The 15,768-nt window shown below is 46.8% G+C and overlaps 1 protein-coding gene across 3 annotated transcripts in view; it reads left to right on the forward strand.

Annotated features, from left to right (window-relative positions):
- The window catches only part of LOC119163266 (voltage-dependent calcium channel subunit alpha-2/delta-3), a 260,632-nt gene that overhangs the window by 206,949 nt on the left and 37,915 nt on the right, over positions 1-15,768 (forward strand). For all 3 annotated transcript variants that reach the window (XM_075873794.1, XM_037415226.2, XM_075873795.1), the window contains exons 23-25: positions 13,594-13,673; positions 14,322-14,367; positions 14,465-14,616. In XM_075873794.1, the coding sequence (XP_075729909.1) occupies positions 13,594-13,673; positions 14,322-14,367; positions 14,465-14,616 (278 nt within the window). The remainder of the gene's footprint in view (positions 1-13,593; positions 13,674-14,321; positions 14,368-14,464; positions 14,617-15,768) is intronic.

Genomic DNA, 15,768 nt, shown 5'->3' on the forward strand with positions numbered 1-15,768 from the left:
CACTCTCAAATTATGACAGGTAGATTGCCACTATCCCTCAAGAGGGAGGTACATAACAGCTGTATCTTGCCGGTACTTAGCTACGGAGCAGAAACCTGGAGACTTACAAAGAGGGTTCAGCTTAAATTGAGGACGACGCAGCGAGCAGTGGAAAGTAAAATGGTAGGTGTAACCTTAAGAGACAAGAATAGAGCAGAGTGGATTAAGGAACAAACGGGGTTAAGGATATCATAATGAAATCAAGAAGAAAAAATGAACATGGGCCGGGGATGTAGTGCTTTGACCGGATAACCGCTGGTCATTAAGGGTAACTAACTGGATTCCCAGAGAAGGCAAGCGAGTTAGGGGTGACAGAAGGTTAGGTGGGCAGATGAGATTAAGAAGTTTGTGGGTATAAATTGGCAGCAGCAAGCACAGGACCGGGTTAACTGGCGGAACATGGGAGAGGCCTTTGTCCTGCAGTGGACGTAGTCAGGCTGATGGTATGATGATGATGATGCATATAGCTGACAAGTGACACAATATGGAATGGGTTAAATGGGTGAACAGGTAGGTGTACATACTCTTCCACACTCTTCCATACATCAACTTGGCGATAGATTCACCAAGGCATGAGATACCAAGGTGGCGAAAGCAATTCAAAAGGGCAAATCGACAACAACATCAACTCTGCCCTGATGGTATGGCTTAGCGCCATGTCGGTCGAAAAAATTGGCAGATCCCACGTAGAGTGGGAATCGATATGCGAAGCACGAATGAGAAATGTTGAAATTTCACTTTCCACGAAATTTCCACGAAATGTAAATCATGATATTCATAACATATGTCATGAATGTCATGATTGCACCAGCCTCTCATGATTGCACCAGCCATATACCATCATCACCCATTCACCTCCGCTAATACCAAACTTGGTATATGCGAAGCTAGCGAAACGACCACGAGCGCACCACGAGCGTGGCATGTAGTCAAGACTCGTGACTTACTAGTAATATATGTTCACCATACAGTCATGTTATGCCATACTAAGTTTGGTATTGATGCCATTATCGAAATGGCCAGGAGAGCTACAAGTCGTAGGCGGCAAGACGGACGGACGGACGGACGGACGGACGGACGGACGGACGGACGGACAGACAGACAGACAGACAGACAGACAGACAGACAGACAGACAGACAGACAGACAGACAGACAAAGACACTCAAAGTCGCCGAAGTTCGCTAAAAAATGCTTCGCATTTGAAATTAGTTGGACTGGTTCGTACTCAACGTTGACAAAAAGCCATAACCAATGACGCAAAAACTGGTGCTCTCCCAAGATAAAAAGAGCTCCTCAGAGAGGAACGCGAGTATCTCGCGCCTCATACGCCCCAATATTGGCCATAAGGCATGTCGACGGTCATTCCCAGCGACGGCTTCGCAGCGGCTACGCCAAAAGATAAACAGGCCGGCAGCTAGTGAAGATGGCCGCGAAACGCCCCCGTGTATGCGCTGCGCCTTGCTCCCTACCGGGCTGCGGAAATTAGGCGCCTTTTTTTCTCTTCTAATCACTACCCGCCACCAGGACCACGCGAGAACTGCCCGCGCCGGACGCGAACTTTCGATCCTCGAAAACCAGTGTGCACCAGACGTCAAAAAACGCGGGCGACCACTCATTCGGCAGAAAAAGTGGGTAACGATTAAGAGTACCAGGTACTCTACTATGGGAGAGCATAAGCCGTCCCTTGGACCTCACATTCGATGAGGCCTTGATGGCAAAAATTATGCCATGCACGAGCTGTGTTTAGAACAAAAGTTGCTAACGTCTTAGAGTACTTGGTACTCTACAATGGGAGAGCATACAACCATCCCGTGGGTACTCTATCAAGGTACCTTGATAAAACCAAGGGGGGTTAGAATGAGTGGATACCAATTTATAGCGTTTAGAAAAAATGTTTAACGATTTCGAGCACTTCGTACTCAACTATGGGAGAGCACTGAGCCGTCCCGCTAAAACAACTAATCGTACACTATGGGAGATTTTATCACGCCCTTGACTGCGATGAAAGCTTCAGGGACGTTGTAGGGGTAACCTCAAGAAAGAACAAATGCTACCTTTGAAGATACTCCGATGGCACGCCTCTTTGTGTGCGTTGTATTTCAATAACTGCCGCTCTATCAATTATGGGTTTATCGGCTGTCTACCGCTTTCTCACGGCAATCTGATCTTTTATCGGGGTTATCAAGTAAACTTGCCGCTTCGTATTGCCACGTATCATTGTTGCATGGGCATGAACTCATTATCGTCATTCTCGCCTGAAGCAAGCAACTGAATAGTAGTAGTTGTAAGTGGTACTTGAAGACAAGCATGAAGGCACCTAATCTTTTTCTGCCTAATTGGCGAGCGCGATGCCTTGAGGAGAAGGGAGAAGGTGATAAAAAATAGTATAAAGAGAACAAAGATGGAGCACTCGTCGCACACGAGCAAGAGGAGAAAATAGATAAAAAAGACAGACAGGGGGGACATGGTCCTAGGAGTTTACAGACGGGCCATCGATCAGCGAGAGCTACGCTGGCTTCGGAGACCGCGGACGACACAACCGTGTTGTACGGTTTAGCACGTTTGCGAAGGTCAAATTATCTGCGTGGAGGAAGTCAACACACAGTAGGGAGCATTGCGCAATTATGAAAGACTAATAGTACGTCAGGCAGCACTCGCCGATTGCCGCTATATTCATGATATATCAGGAATATAGCAGCTCTTCATATATATAAGCTTCTATATCAGCCCTTTCCCTATGGGGAAAGGGCTGCTAAATTTTCTTTGTCTATAGGAAGGAAGCTAATGCCAACAATGTAGATAAGGTATTACATGGTCGTTGCGATGTAATAAACGTGCGCGTTCCTTAATTTTAGTTGAAGGCAGAGCTGACATATGCTATCAGGCTAACAAGCACGTAATCATTACAAAAGGAGCCCCAAATTGGCGCGACTTTCGCAAGGAAGACCCAAGGAAGCGCAAATTCATTGCAGTTTTCTACTTTTCAAAACATTGCAACTATGGCAAAACGGTGTCACTCATATATAAAGGGGGGTTCACGAAGGTCACTAATTATTTTATACAGCGAAAGTATGCGCAACTGTAAGCGGAAACACGTTTTTGCTTTTTAACATTGCCTGCAGGGTATAGTCTCTGTTCGGTTAAATGCACGTTTGATGATGCATGATTAACGTTGCTTGTTGATTCTCCCGACGTTTGACTTCATTACTAAACTACACAAGCTAATCGATTAACGTGCTATAGCACGTTAATACTTGTGAACCTGAAGTTCAATATAACAACCATGTTTGCTAGAAAAAATTGGCAGATCCCACGTACAGTGGGAATTTGTGATATGCGAAGCATGACTGAGGAAGTTTGATGGGTCACTTCAAAAAAGAGCACAACATTACGCGGTGGAAGTAAATTATGCCGTGCAGGACTTCTTTATCATGGTCATCATGTTTGAGCGTGTCATTTACCTTCTTCATCCATTCACGTCACTCGATACCAAATTTTGTACATGTGGAGCTAGCGAAACGGCTACGAGCGCATCATGAATGGCCCAATACCTTCCGACGTAACGTTGACGCGTGCACAGTGACGCAGCGGTAGCAAAACGCGAGCACTTTATAGCCTGACGCCAGACGCGACTGGTGCGACCATCGTCCGTCGGCGTGGCCCGGTGGCAACCGGCGCGAAACGCGACATGGTGCATTTCTCACCGACGACGTTACCCAGACAGCAATGCGTCTGCCTCTCTTCATGACGGAGGGACACCAGCCGCGCTCAAACACGCATGCGTCTAAGCAACGCAGCGTGAAGTGCTCCTGTGAAGATCGGTGCTTGCGTGGCAGCGCCGTCGTGACGAAACAAACGCCGGCGCGCGTGCCGGCAAATCGCATTGGGGCCTTGAGTGTGACATGTAGTCATGTTCTTACATGACACGCCTCTCATGATTATCATGTTTGCTCCAGCCTTCGTCATCCATTCACGTCCGCTAATACCAAACTTGGTATATGCGAAGCTAGCGAAACGACCACGAGCGCACCATGAGCATGGCGTGTAGTCATGACTCATGACTTACATGATATGCATGTCATGATTCCTACGTTAGGGTCTGTCGCTTGCTTTCGCCAGCAGTCACGTCATACCATACCAGTTTTGCAACATGTCATGTGAACGAAACTGCCGCGAAAGCAGCAAGACCATGAAATAACTATATAGTCACTTACGCTTGTCATATAGTCACGTTATGCCATACCAAGTTTGGTATCGATACCACTATTGAAACGGCCAGGAAAGCTAAAAGTCGTAAGTGGATAGATAGATAGATAGATAGATAGATAGATAGATAGATAGATAGATAGATAGATAGATAGATAGATAGATAGATAGATAGATAGATAGATAGATAGATAGATAGATAGATAGATAGATAGATAGATAGATAGATAGATAGATAGATAGATAGATAGATAGATAGATAGATAGATAGATAGATAGATAGATAGATAGATAGATAGATAGATAGATAGATAGATAGATAGATAGATAGATAGATAGATAGATAGATAGATGGATGGATGGATGGATGGATGGATGGATGGATGGATGGATGGATGGATGGATGGGTGGGTGGGTGGGTGGGTGGGTGGATGGATGGATGGATGGATGGATGGATGGATGGATGGATGGATGGATGGATGGATGGATGGATGGATGGATGGATGGATGGGTGGATGGATGGATGGATGGATGGATGGATGGGTGGGTGGGTGGGTGGATGGGTGGGTGGGTGGATGGATGGATGGATGGATGGATGGATGGATGGATGGATGGATGGATGGATGGATGGATGGATGGATGGATGGATGGATGGACGGACGGACGGACGGACGGACGGACGGATGAATAGATGAATAGATAGATAGATAAGAAATGCTTCGCATTTAAAAACGCAGCAACAAGTGACTGTAAGCTTCTACAAGTGACTCGGCGAAAAAAAAACACATTCGCTAATAACCAAAACTGAGAATTTTGGCCGAAGATGACAAGAGTGTTCTTTCCGCAAGGTTTTTGTGTAGAGTGACATACTGATCGCAGTAGCTCAAGCAGGTGTATATATATATATATATATATATATATATATATATATATATATATATATATATATATATATATATATATATATATATATAATTGACTGATCGCAGTAGCTCAAGCATATGATTATGAGAGACGCCGTAGTGGAGGGCTCCGGAAATTTCGACCACCTGGGGTTCTTTAACGTGCACCCAAATCTGAGCACACGGGCCTACAACATTTCCGCCTCCATCGGAAATGCAGCCGCCGCAGCCGGGATTCGAACCCGCGCCCTGCGGGTCAGCAGCCGAGTGCCTTAGCCACGAGACCACCGCGGCGGGGCATATATATATATATATATATATATATATATATATATATATATATATATATATATATATATATATATATATATATATATATATATATATATATATATATATATATACAACAAGTATGTGTCGGAAATGATCGATTAAAAGTGATGAGCCTTCTGAGAAGATGAAGCACACTCTAACAGCATATAAGGTCAGAAGTCTACCTGAGTGACGCTGCGTAATGTGTTTCAACTTTCTACACTGGCGCGGAACACAAGGACAGCGTGACAAATGATGGTGACGGATTTTGTGGTTCTTCGTTAACAAGAGATATTATGCCTTGGACGTCTGGAGGTTGGGCTGGGGCTTGCTCCCCACGCGAGATCGGTTGCAGCGATGGCAGGTGGTTCGCACTTCCACTTGCCCCAACTGCGTCATGGTAGAGACCAATCGACATGCGACGTTTGAATGTGTGGTTTCCCGCTTTTTTTGGCGTGCGGTTAATGCTGGTTTTCGGGGACAGGGTGTGCGAACTTTCGTGTCCAACGGCCGATTTCCGCGTAGCCGCTTCTCCGCTCTCATAATAGTTGCGGGGCTGTACAGCCTTTGGAGAAACCGATGTGAGGCCGTAGCTGCCAATTGCCGCCGGCGTGCCTTGTGGCCGATACAGGGGAGAATGAGACGAGAGATCCTCGCGTTCCTCTCCGAAGAGCTTTTCTTCCTCGGGGAGCAAGAGTTTCTGCGGCATTGGTCGTGCCCTTTCGTCAAGGTGGAAAACGAAAGGATACAACTCATTTTTCGACCGACTTGGTGCTAAGCAGCGCCCGTTGAGTTGTTATATATGATTTCATTTGTTACAAACTGTGTTTCATTTGGATCTATTTTATCGTTATACCCTTGTATCGTGATATCACATTGAATTTTTGTGTACATGTATGCCAACATAATCATGTATATTAGAGCAAATGTCTTCACTGTAATGTAGTGATGTTAGTCGTGAAATATAGATGTGCCGAAAGTGTATGTGCCCTGTTACTGGAATGCTATGAAGCCTTTGTGTTCTGTACATGCTGTAAATAAACTTTTTCTAAACAAGGAAGCATGACTGGTTAGTGTGAGGCCCACGGGACTGCTTTACGCTCTCTCATAGCAGAGTTCTAAGTACTATAAATCGTTCGCCAGTTTTTTTTTTTTCTAAACACAGGAATGTTGCCACGCGTTTCTAGCGGTCGTTGTGTGGCGGTGCTAGTTAAAGCCCCTAAAAGGGCACAATATAGCGTTACGTGTTGGCGCCCGGTAACCTCTCAAGGTCGCCTCGAGGCACTCCTATTCGCGACTCCAGCAATTCATGCGGCACCTAGCGGCAATATAGGGAAGCTGCGTACTGAGGTCCAAATAGTCCAAGTGCCAGTCGTGCGCGGTAGGATCACGGTAGAATGGTGCCGCCCGTGAAAAAAAAAAGCGAGCGGCCAAGCATATTTCTTCTTTCTAGGTGAGGCACCTATGCTAACGTGTTAGCTCGAACCTATTAAATGACGATTGTATCCTGTGACTACATGTCGCTGCGGTGCTCGAAGTATGTAAACAAATTTCGCAGAGACGCGGTGCGCCATGTGCATTACACATACAACGCGACCACTTCAGGAACGCCGCTCGCGCTTGCTGGACCACTGGCGGCGACTAAAATAAGATCCTCCGCTCCGACAACCCGCTACCCTTCTACAAAGCAGCGCGAACTGCAGTCACACTGCAGAAAACTCATTATTTGTGTTAGCAACAGCGGACGCGGTGACCTCCATGAATCTGCCATGCTGCAACTCCGCAACGCCCTCGCATGTTCATTTGAGTTGCGAATACTCCGAAGGTATGAGCAACTTTTTTTTCTACGGCTAGGCGAACATATGGGCACACTGGAAAAGTGGATTTCTAGGCAACATGAGCATACCGCTCGAAAACACATCACTATTTTTTTCTTTGAACGCTTGAAATCAAGGCAAGAAAAGCTCGCCAAGAACGGGCGATGTAAGTTTTGCCCATGCATTTATTTCTCTCAATGTCTGTTTTGACGCAGCGTCATCGACTCGTTGATGACGTCACGTTGCTATAGCATTCGAGATGCCTTTCGGCGTGCTCTAATTTGATCAACCCCACCGTTGCTTTTAACAACGCTGGCATTCTTCCCGCCGACGCGCATCGCTTCGTCGGCTCGAGTTACCAACGGCGACGCTTCTTGTTGCACGGAGTCGCCGCGAGAGGCTCTAGCAACTGTACCAGGTCACATCCCCAGTCGACTCGGTGGAAAGAAGGAAAACGGAAAGCGTAGGATAGTGCTTTTGCGATTGGCATCGCAGGCATATTCTTTTGTAGGAGGCATTGGTACAGCGTGTGAGCCTAACGTTGTTGTCCTCTTGGCTCACGCCGTAATTTTTGTCAACAGGGTCTCATCAGGTGTGAGGCCCACGGGATGACTTTATGCTCTCCAATAGATAAAAACGAAATTCTCAAAATCGGTGACCACTTTTAGGGGGCGAAGATCCCTATGCCGTGGGTTGCGCGTCCGCGATTTATGTAGTAGTAGTAGTAGTAGTAGTAGTAGTAGTAGTAGTAGTAGTAGTAGTAGTAGTAGTAGTAGTAGTAGTAGTAGGTAGCCACTTTCATGGCAGGGCTAGAGGAGCAGCACGGGCGCACTCTTTTCAATTGAGGACGAAACCTGCGCACGTCAGTAATAAATTAAAAGACAGTTGTTCCTGAAGAACTAACCTACGGAGACGAGTATCGGTGACTTAATCTCCAATAAAATTTGCCTTCACCTTGATGCTTACTAAAAAAGACTAGTATCAAAAGGACGCACTTCGGGCACTATCTGACCAGAAAGGGTTGCCACGTTTAACCAAGTCACATAAAAAAAATGATTTTTTTTCTGGGTGCATGACTTTCTTTGGGTAAACTCGCTTGGCATAACCTCCTTAGTTTTAGCAAGGTTTAGCGAGGGTTCGGGGGCAGTGCCATCTAGTATATAGCCATGAATTAGAGGTGGTGTAAGTAAGGAAGTAGACGCGAAGCGCACGCCGTATAAAAGTGCGCGAGTGCCGCCTCTCGTTTAGTCCTTGGAATGTCCGCTGGATGGCGGTACTTCTATGTGCTGAATATATGATGAAAAGATGCAAGATGGCGGTACTTGTAGTGATCACTTGTTGGACGGACGGACGGACGGACAGACGGACGGACGGATGGACGGACGGACGGACGGACAGACAGACAGACGGACGGACGGACGGACGGACCGACAGACAGACAGACATATGCACGGATGGATTGACGGATGCATGGACGGACGAATGGACGCACGGACGGACGGACGAAATCAAGAATGAACGGACGGGCGGACGCTTCGCCACGCTCATCATCACGCACTCCGCGGATATGCTGCGATTTTTTCTGAACTGTTTTATACCATAACGGAATAATTTTTTTCAAAGTGCTAACTAACCACTGTATTCATAAATGCTCCTTGACTTGAATTTGACTTTTTACTGTCTTTAATGCAGCACAAACGCGTCTCAAATGCACTCTCTTTAAGCAGTGCCAAGGTATCACAAACGCGGTCATTTGAAGGCAGTGGCAAGTCAAGTGCAAGCGAAGTATTGTTTCTTTAAATGTTCGCCACTCAGTTGATAGGTGCTCGAACTGGGACAACTGAAATGCTCTCCCGTAGTAGAGTACATCGTACTCTAACACATCGAACGTTTGTTAGAAACAATTGTTTGAACACACAACATTTTCGAATTTGTTTTAAGTTTGAAGCAGAAGTATCAATTGTGTCAACCCTGAGGGTTTATCTGTATATGTAGAGATTTTCGACCCTTTTCATGCACTTCACGTCTTTTTATTTAATCTAGTGATTTTTAAGGACTCTGGCAATGTCACTTCACGCATTCTAGAAAAAGGCATTACTATATACTCCTGCTTTTTCAACTAGAATGACGATCTAGTTTAAAAAAAAACCGCCCGCAATTTCCCACGGGGGGAGGAGGGGAGGACTCGAGTGAATTCGTCGCAGAGCGGTGGTTGTATAGCGAGAATGTTGCGTAATTCGGTATGGTTAGGTAATGCTGAATGGTTATTTCGTCTTTATTATTCCTATTTATTGAATGATGGTGAAGCGTTGCCTTCAACGACGAGTGTTGGGACGGTGATGTGCGATTCAGTGCCTACATATACGGGGTTGCCAGTGAGCAGCTGTGCAGCTCGAGCCGTCGGTTTTGTAGAGATATTTACTGGCAGACGCTGCCTGCGTCGGCCTTGCGAGGCAAGAGAGCGGGAGCAAACAGTTGTCACGAGACGCAAACATGCGGCACGATAGGCAAAGTGTGAGCATGTGCAGTGGGGGGGTGTGAACATCGCCGCCGACGCACGACGCGTGACATCGTGCGATTAAGCAATGTTTCGCGTTTAAACATGATTAGTCATTTGCTGTTTCGCATTAAAGAGAGGCTTGATCTTCTGCTGGGCCGAGTTAAGGCGGCATTATTATATGCTGCAAGCTGTGAACGGTAAGGGGGGGGGGGATGAAACCCTGCCAATGTGGCTTTTAGATGCGGAGCATCTAATACTCGAGGCTTGTAGTGCGGCGCCGTCTGCAAGCTTCCTCCTCCTTCTTCCACCATCTGTGCATCCCTTCCTCCTCTACACACCGCGCGCGCTTCACTCCCCCACCATCTGTGCACCCTTCCTCCTCTACACACCGCGTGCGCTTCTCCTCTTCACGAACATTCGCTAGCTGTATAATGTAGCGCGCATGCGCCGTCACGCTTCGAGAACATCGGCAGCTGACGCGCGCGCATGCGCCGTCGCGCTTCGAGAACATCGGCAGCTGATGCGCGCGCATGCGCCGTTGCGCTTCTCCCCCTTCTCGAACATTCGACAGCTGACGCGCGCATGCACCGTCACCCACCATCTGTGCCGCGCGCGCTTCTCCCCTTCGAGAACATTCTACAATTCTCCTGATTCTCCAGTGGACGCGCATGCGCCGTCGCGCTTCGAGAACATTCAACAGCTGACAGTGCATGCGCCGTCACGCTGTATATATACTCAAGGTCGGCGCTCGCTCGCTCAGTTGCCGCTCGTCCGTTGGTTTGTACGGCGCGTCGACGTCCAAGGTCGCGGTGAAATGAATGCCAACGAATCCACAAACACAATGATCGACGTCCCTTCGACCAGCGCCGCCCTTTCGCATACGTGTGTACGTGTTCACTCATTTAACACCCCCTCCTACAACCACGTTAACCAATTTAGCCATCGACCCAAGTAAGTCGCAATTTAACACCCCATTTCACAACCACGTTAACCAATTTAGCCATCGACCCAAGTAAGTCGCAATTTAACACCCCATTTCACAACCACGTTAACCAATTTAGCCATCGACCCAAGTAAGTCGCACTTTAACACCCCGTTAACCAATTATATGCTCCGCATCCTCCTCAGTGTTCCCCCGAGGGAAGCTGCGGGCAATTTTTTTGGTCTAGTTAGCTATATGCACCAAAAAGTGTTCTAGCGCTATAGAATACACGGACGAGGTGGACACAAGAGTCCCGTTGTGTCTTCGTCGACCTTCTCTGCTAGCGCTATGAGGCCTTTTGCAGATGCATTGTCGTAGCTCTTTTAGTATGCACGGAGGTATCATCAGTGTCTTGAGCTCTGTGAAAGATAATTGTTCTCTTGTGATGCGCGTGAAAACGTGCCAGGTTCAACTCGCCACGTGACAACTTCGCCGCGCGACCAGAAGGGCTGGCAGTTCGACGAGTCGGTATAGATTCATAATTCTGAAAACGGCATGATCGAAAGAGACGAAAAGACTGTGTGTTTTCAGTCTCTATAGGAGCAAAAATAGTGACAACAATATTTGTCCAGATAGGAAGCTTATCGAAAGTACATAGTGTGGCTATCAGCAAGCAAAAACAATAGGGGGGGGGGGCATGTACATAAATTACAAACGCTAATTGGAAGTGTGGGCACCTTGATGTTAACGGCCACCTCACGAGCTGCAAGCATAAGAAAGGCACTACAGACTTTCGATTGCTCCGGACGATCACGTCCATCCCTTAAAGGAGTAGCAGGGGTGAACTTGACAAATCTGCGTCTCTGAAGTTACTGGCGCCACCTGAAAAACTATTCGTGTGCGTTTACTCCACAGAAAATGCAGAAATAATTCCATCAGTGGTTGTTAATACGTCGCATTTTTATTTACAATAAAATTCAGTGGAATAGGACCAGAGAGCGAACTATCTTTTCATTTCCTTTTTAGTTTTTCACGGTGAAATATCCATAATGACGACATTAAAAAGTCAATTTAGGAATTTTTATTGCGATCTAGAGTTTGTTCAAAGGTCAATTTAGGGATAAAGCGTTGACTTTGGTAGGCATCAGTGGGAAGCATTGTGCTCCACCATAGCATAGCGCGAAGAGTGCGGCAAATAGTTAGTCAACCGGTCTAAACGCGGATTACTGGCCCCAGCATTTTTCCGTGATACTAACCCAGGTGGATTACTGGCCCCTGCGCCTTTCCGTTCCCACAAGACAGGCTGTTCGAAGGGAAAGCGCCTGGGGTGGTGTGCTCCATACTGCGTGCCTCGTACGTGGGGAAAGCAGAAAACTTCTCTCGAGAGTCTGCGACTTGAAAAATCACAGCACAGCCACGGTGTGCATGATGATTAGTGGGGCGAAGCGTCTGTCGGTTCGTTCCTTCTTGCTTCCATTCGTCCGTGCGTCCGCCTGTGCAACCGTCCGTCCATCCGTTCATCCATCCATGCGTCTTTCCGTCCGTGCGTCCGTTCGTTCACCTAGTGAACGCTCTAAGTACCACCATCTCGCATCTCTTTATTATATATTCAACATATAGAAGTACCGCCATCTAGCGTAAATTCCAAGGACTAAACGATAGTTGGCACTCGTGCACTTTCTTACGCTTCGCGTACTTTCTGCGCTTCGTGTCTACTTTCCACCTTTCACCGCCTCTATTACATGGCTATATGCTAGCTCAGTATTGGCCGTGAGGGCCTCCACTGGAAAGGCTAGCGCTGCGATCGTTTTGACGTCAAATATAGGACGTGTAGTTGTGGAATACGGCAGCTTTGCTTTCGCGACACCACTTGCGTCATCCTCCATGGTTAGTCGTGATTTTACGACGCAGATTAGACCCGAGAGTGCCACCGGCGGGGGGCACCGATTCGTAGTTTGCTTGTCCGTATTATCTGGTCTTACCACTTCTGTAAGCACTGAGCTTCAAAACAAAGGGAAGCACGCACGCTGTCCACAGCAAAAGCGCAGAAAATGCGCTGTTCTAGTAGACAAAGTCAACCCCCGCATCCTATGAGTGACGTCATCACGTAGGTGGCGCTACGGTATGTCCTCGAGGCCGATATTCATGGCACTGCGGCCCAACTCTCGCTAAACCTTGCTAAAACGAAGACGGTTACGCCCAGCGAGTTTAACGGGGCTACCCTTTCCGGTGAGATAGTGCTCAAAGTGCGTCCTTCCGATACTAGCTTTTTTTTTAGTAAGCGTCAAATTCAAGGCAGATTGTACTGGGCATTAAGTCACCAATACTCGTCTCTGTAAGTTATTTCGTCAGAAATAACTATCTTTTTATTTATGAATAACGTGCGCGGGTTTCCTCCTCAATTAAAAAGGGTGCTAGTGTGCCGCTCCTCCAGTCCAGCCGTGGAGGTTGCTACCTGCTACTACTACTACTACGACTACTACTCCTACTACTACTACTACATACATCGCGGATGCACGACCCACGGCAGAGGGAGCTTCGCCCCCAAAACCGACGTCTGCATGAGGTTGTGGCCTCTCCTATACTTACAATCTCTCAGCAATCACGCGATGGCGTCGGTGAACGAGATTATGCAGACACGCGATATAAACACCCATGCTCTACCCGCGTGGCATGCTCCAGCAAGAGTTCGGGACGACTAACGGCAGCAAAGGCTTCGGTGAATTCATGGTGTGTTCCACTTGCAAACACGCGTTAACATCGGGCAAGGTGTCCGCGGTAAACGAAACTTTCAGTTGATCTATACGAGCTGTTTCACATGCACCTGGCTGGGGCACTTTCTCTCATGGTTGTCTTCAGTGGGAGATTATGTAATCTTTGTTTTTTTTTTTCAGGTTCGGAATAGCTGTACCACAGCCGTACGGCTCCACCGAAATCCTGGGCGAGGTGCAGGTTCAATCAAGGGAGGAGGACTGTGAGTATCCGTGTTTTTATTTTGACTTGAACGTGACATATAAACATTAGCATAAACGATAACACATTGGTTCACATGCATTTGGAGGCCCGCATACGCCAACGCCGGACAAGCGCGGACGACATCCATCGGCAAATGCATAAAATACCGATCAGCACAGTTGCGTGCGATATCAATCAGCAAAGGCTGATCTATAATCGTGTGGAACTCCGGTGGGGCATTTCTCCTAGAGTGCATGGGTGTTTTGTTATCACAAGTTTTTTTTTTTTTAATCGTACTTGCGAGTTGTCATTTTACAGAATGTAAACGTTAATGTTGGTTGAAACGCGTCTCTGTGAAGCTCTTTCATAGCTTTATGCATTCTGTCTCAATGTCGTTTTGTGGCTGTCAAGTGTGATGCTATATTTAAAGCGCAAAACAACTAACATGGGTGCATGTCAGCACACGTGCATACTATCTTCTGTTTGTTACACAGCAAGACGCCAGCTTCGTAGTAGTGTGCCAGCATCTTTTTATAATGTCAATAAATATCACTCTACTTTACTCTATACGAGTGTTGTTTGTTTTGTTTTTGTTTCTTAACTATCTATTTCAACATTTGTCGTTCATAAGAGTGCAGGGGTGGAACTTCGCTTTCTCTTTTTACAGGGAGGAAGTACTTCGAAGGCGAAAACTGGAGGGTTCATCCCGACTGGTATACATATTCGTATTCTCTACGACTCTCCCGCGAAATTCGTGATTTCTAATAGGACGCGATTTGGAAAGCGCTAACTCGACGTCTTGCTGCGCAGGGAGTACTGTGTCGACATTCACAGTACGTACGACACGCCCGAGACGATAATCAAAGATTTCCTCGAGCGGGTCATGAAAGAACCCTCCGAAACGTCCGAACGCTACAAGTGGAAGCCGGACTCTAAGCGGCAGTTCTACAACACCATGGTCTGTAAGTATGAGTTATGATGCGAAGTACCTACGTATACGCGAGCAAACAGGAATGTTCAAATTATGAAAACTCGGAGCTATTTGGTGCCCAGATTGAACTTGTGTTGTTTCAGAACCATATTTTAGATGTGAAGTAGCTAATGGCCGGGGCTTGTCCTTTGTCCGTCGTAGTAGCCACGCTAGTACTCGGACCGCCCATTAGATGGCTCTGCGGTATAGTGCTCGCTCCACTACAGCGGGTGCTGTATGAGTTGAGATCGCTTGAGGCACTGCGCTGCGCTGTATGATAAAATCGCTTACTCCTCTCACTAACACACACACAGTGTAGTATAGTAAAAATGAAGAGGTCAGCATAAGGGTGATGGAAGCGAGGGCTCGAAAAGCCGCTGGGTTCGCAACCATGAGCGCCCTCGGTGATGATTAAAGAGCACATCTTTATAGAGCTTTAAGTCGACCCATTGCTGCTTCGCATATAAGGATTCTCTTTAAGGGGAATTGTGTGCATATTTTTTATCTACACAATTACATTTCAATTTTTCATTGTACACTAAAGAAAGATTTAGATTGCACATCTTAACGCACTGTGAAGCACCTTATCAGGCTAAACCGCTAGGCGTGGCTGAGTTCGGTTTTGAAGCGCTCAGCGTTTAACGCCGAGACGACTGATCCGCAATTCTCTCTACTCTACAAAAAGGATGAAGCAGAGCATTAAGCGGTAATTTAACTCTCGTGCGCACGACAGGTATCGGATGAAACGGTAGCACATAACTAAATGAACAACGTGTAAACGTAGTCTGTGTCCTCCCGTACTAATCAGCGAGCTTGTTTGAAAACGTGACTCGCTCACTGCATGGCCCTTCGTTGAAATTGTAGGTTTGGTCTAACGAGGTTAATAACGAGGTTAAACAACTGTTCCAGGTTTCTGAAGTGCTTCGAACATATAACTGTAACATATACAAAGAACACCAGAAAGCACTGAAAGATACGGTTGTACAACTGAGATAAAGATCCGCTGCGACTTGCTTATAATAGAAAACTTTCTTTTATTCTGTACAGTAGAAACCACCGCGGTATGCCGTGATGTAAAGTTTTGAAACATTACACCCCGATGTAGTTTGACTTGAACTTTTTCTTTGCCTCGTTCGCCTCGTTG

Source organism: Rhipicephalus microplus, chromosome 9 (assembly GCF_043290135.1).
Source record: "Rhipicephalus microplus isolate Deutch F79 chromosome 9, USDA_Rmic, whole genome shotgun sequence".
NCBI lineage: Eukaryota > Metazoa > Arthropoda > Arachnida > Ixodida > Ixodidae > Rhipicephalus > Rhipicephalus microplus.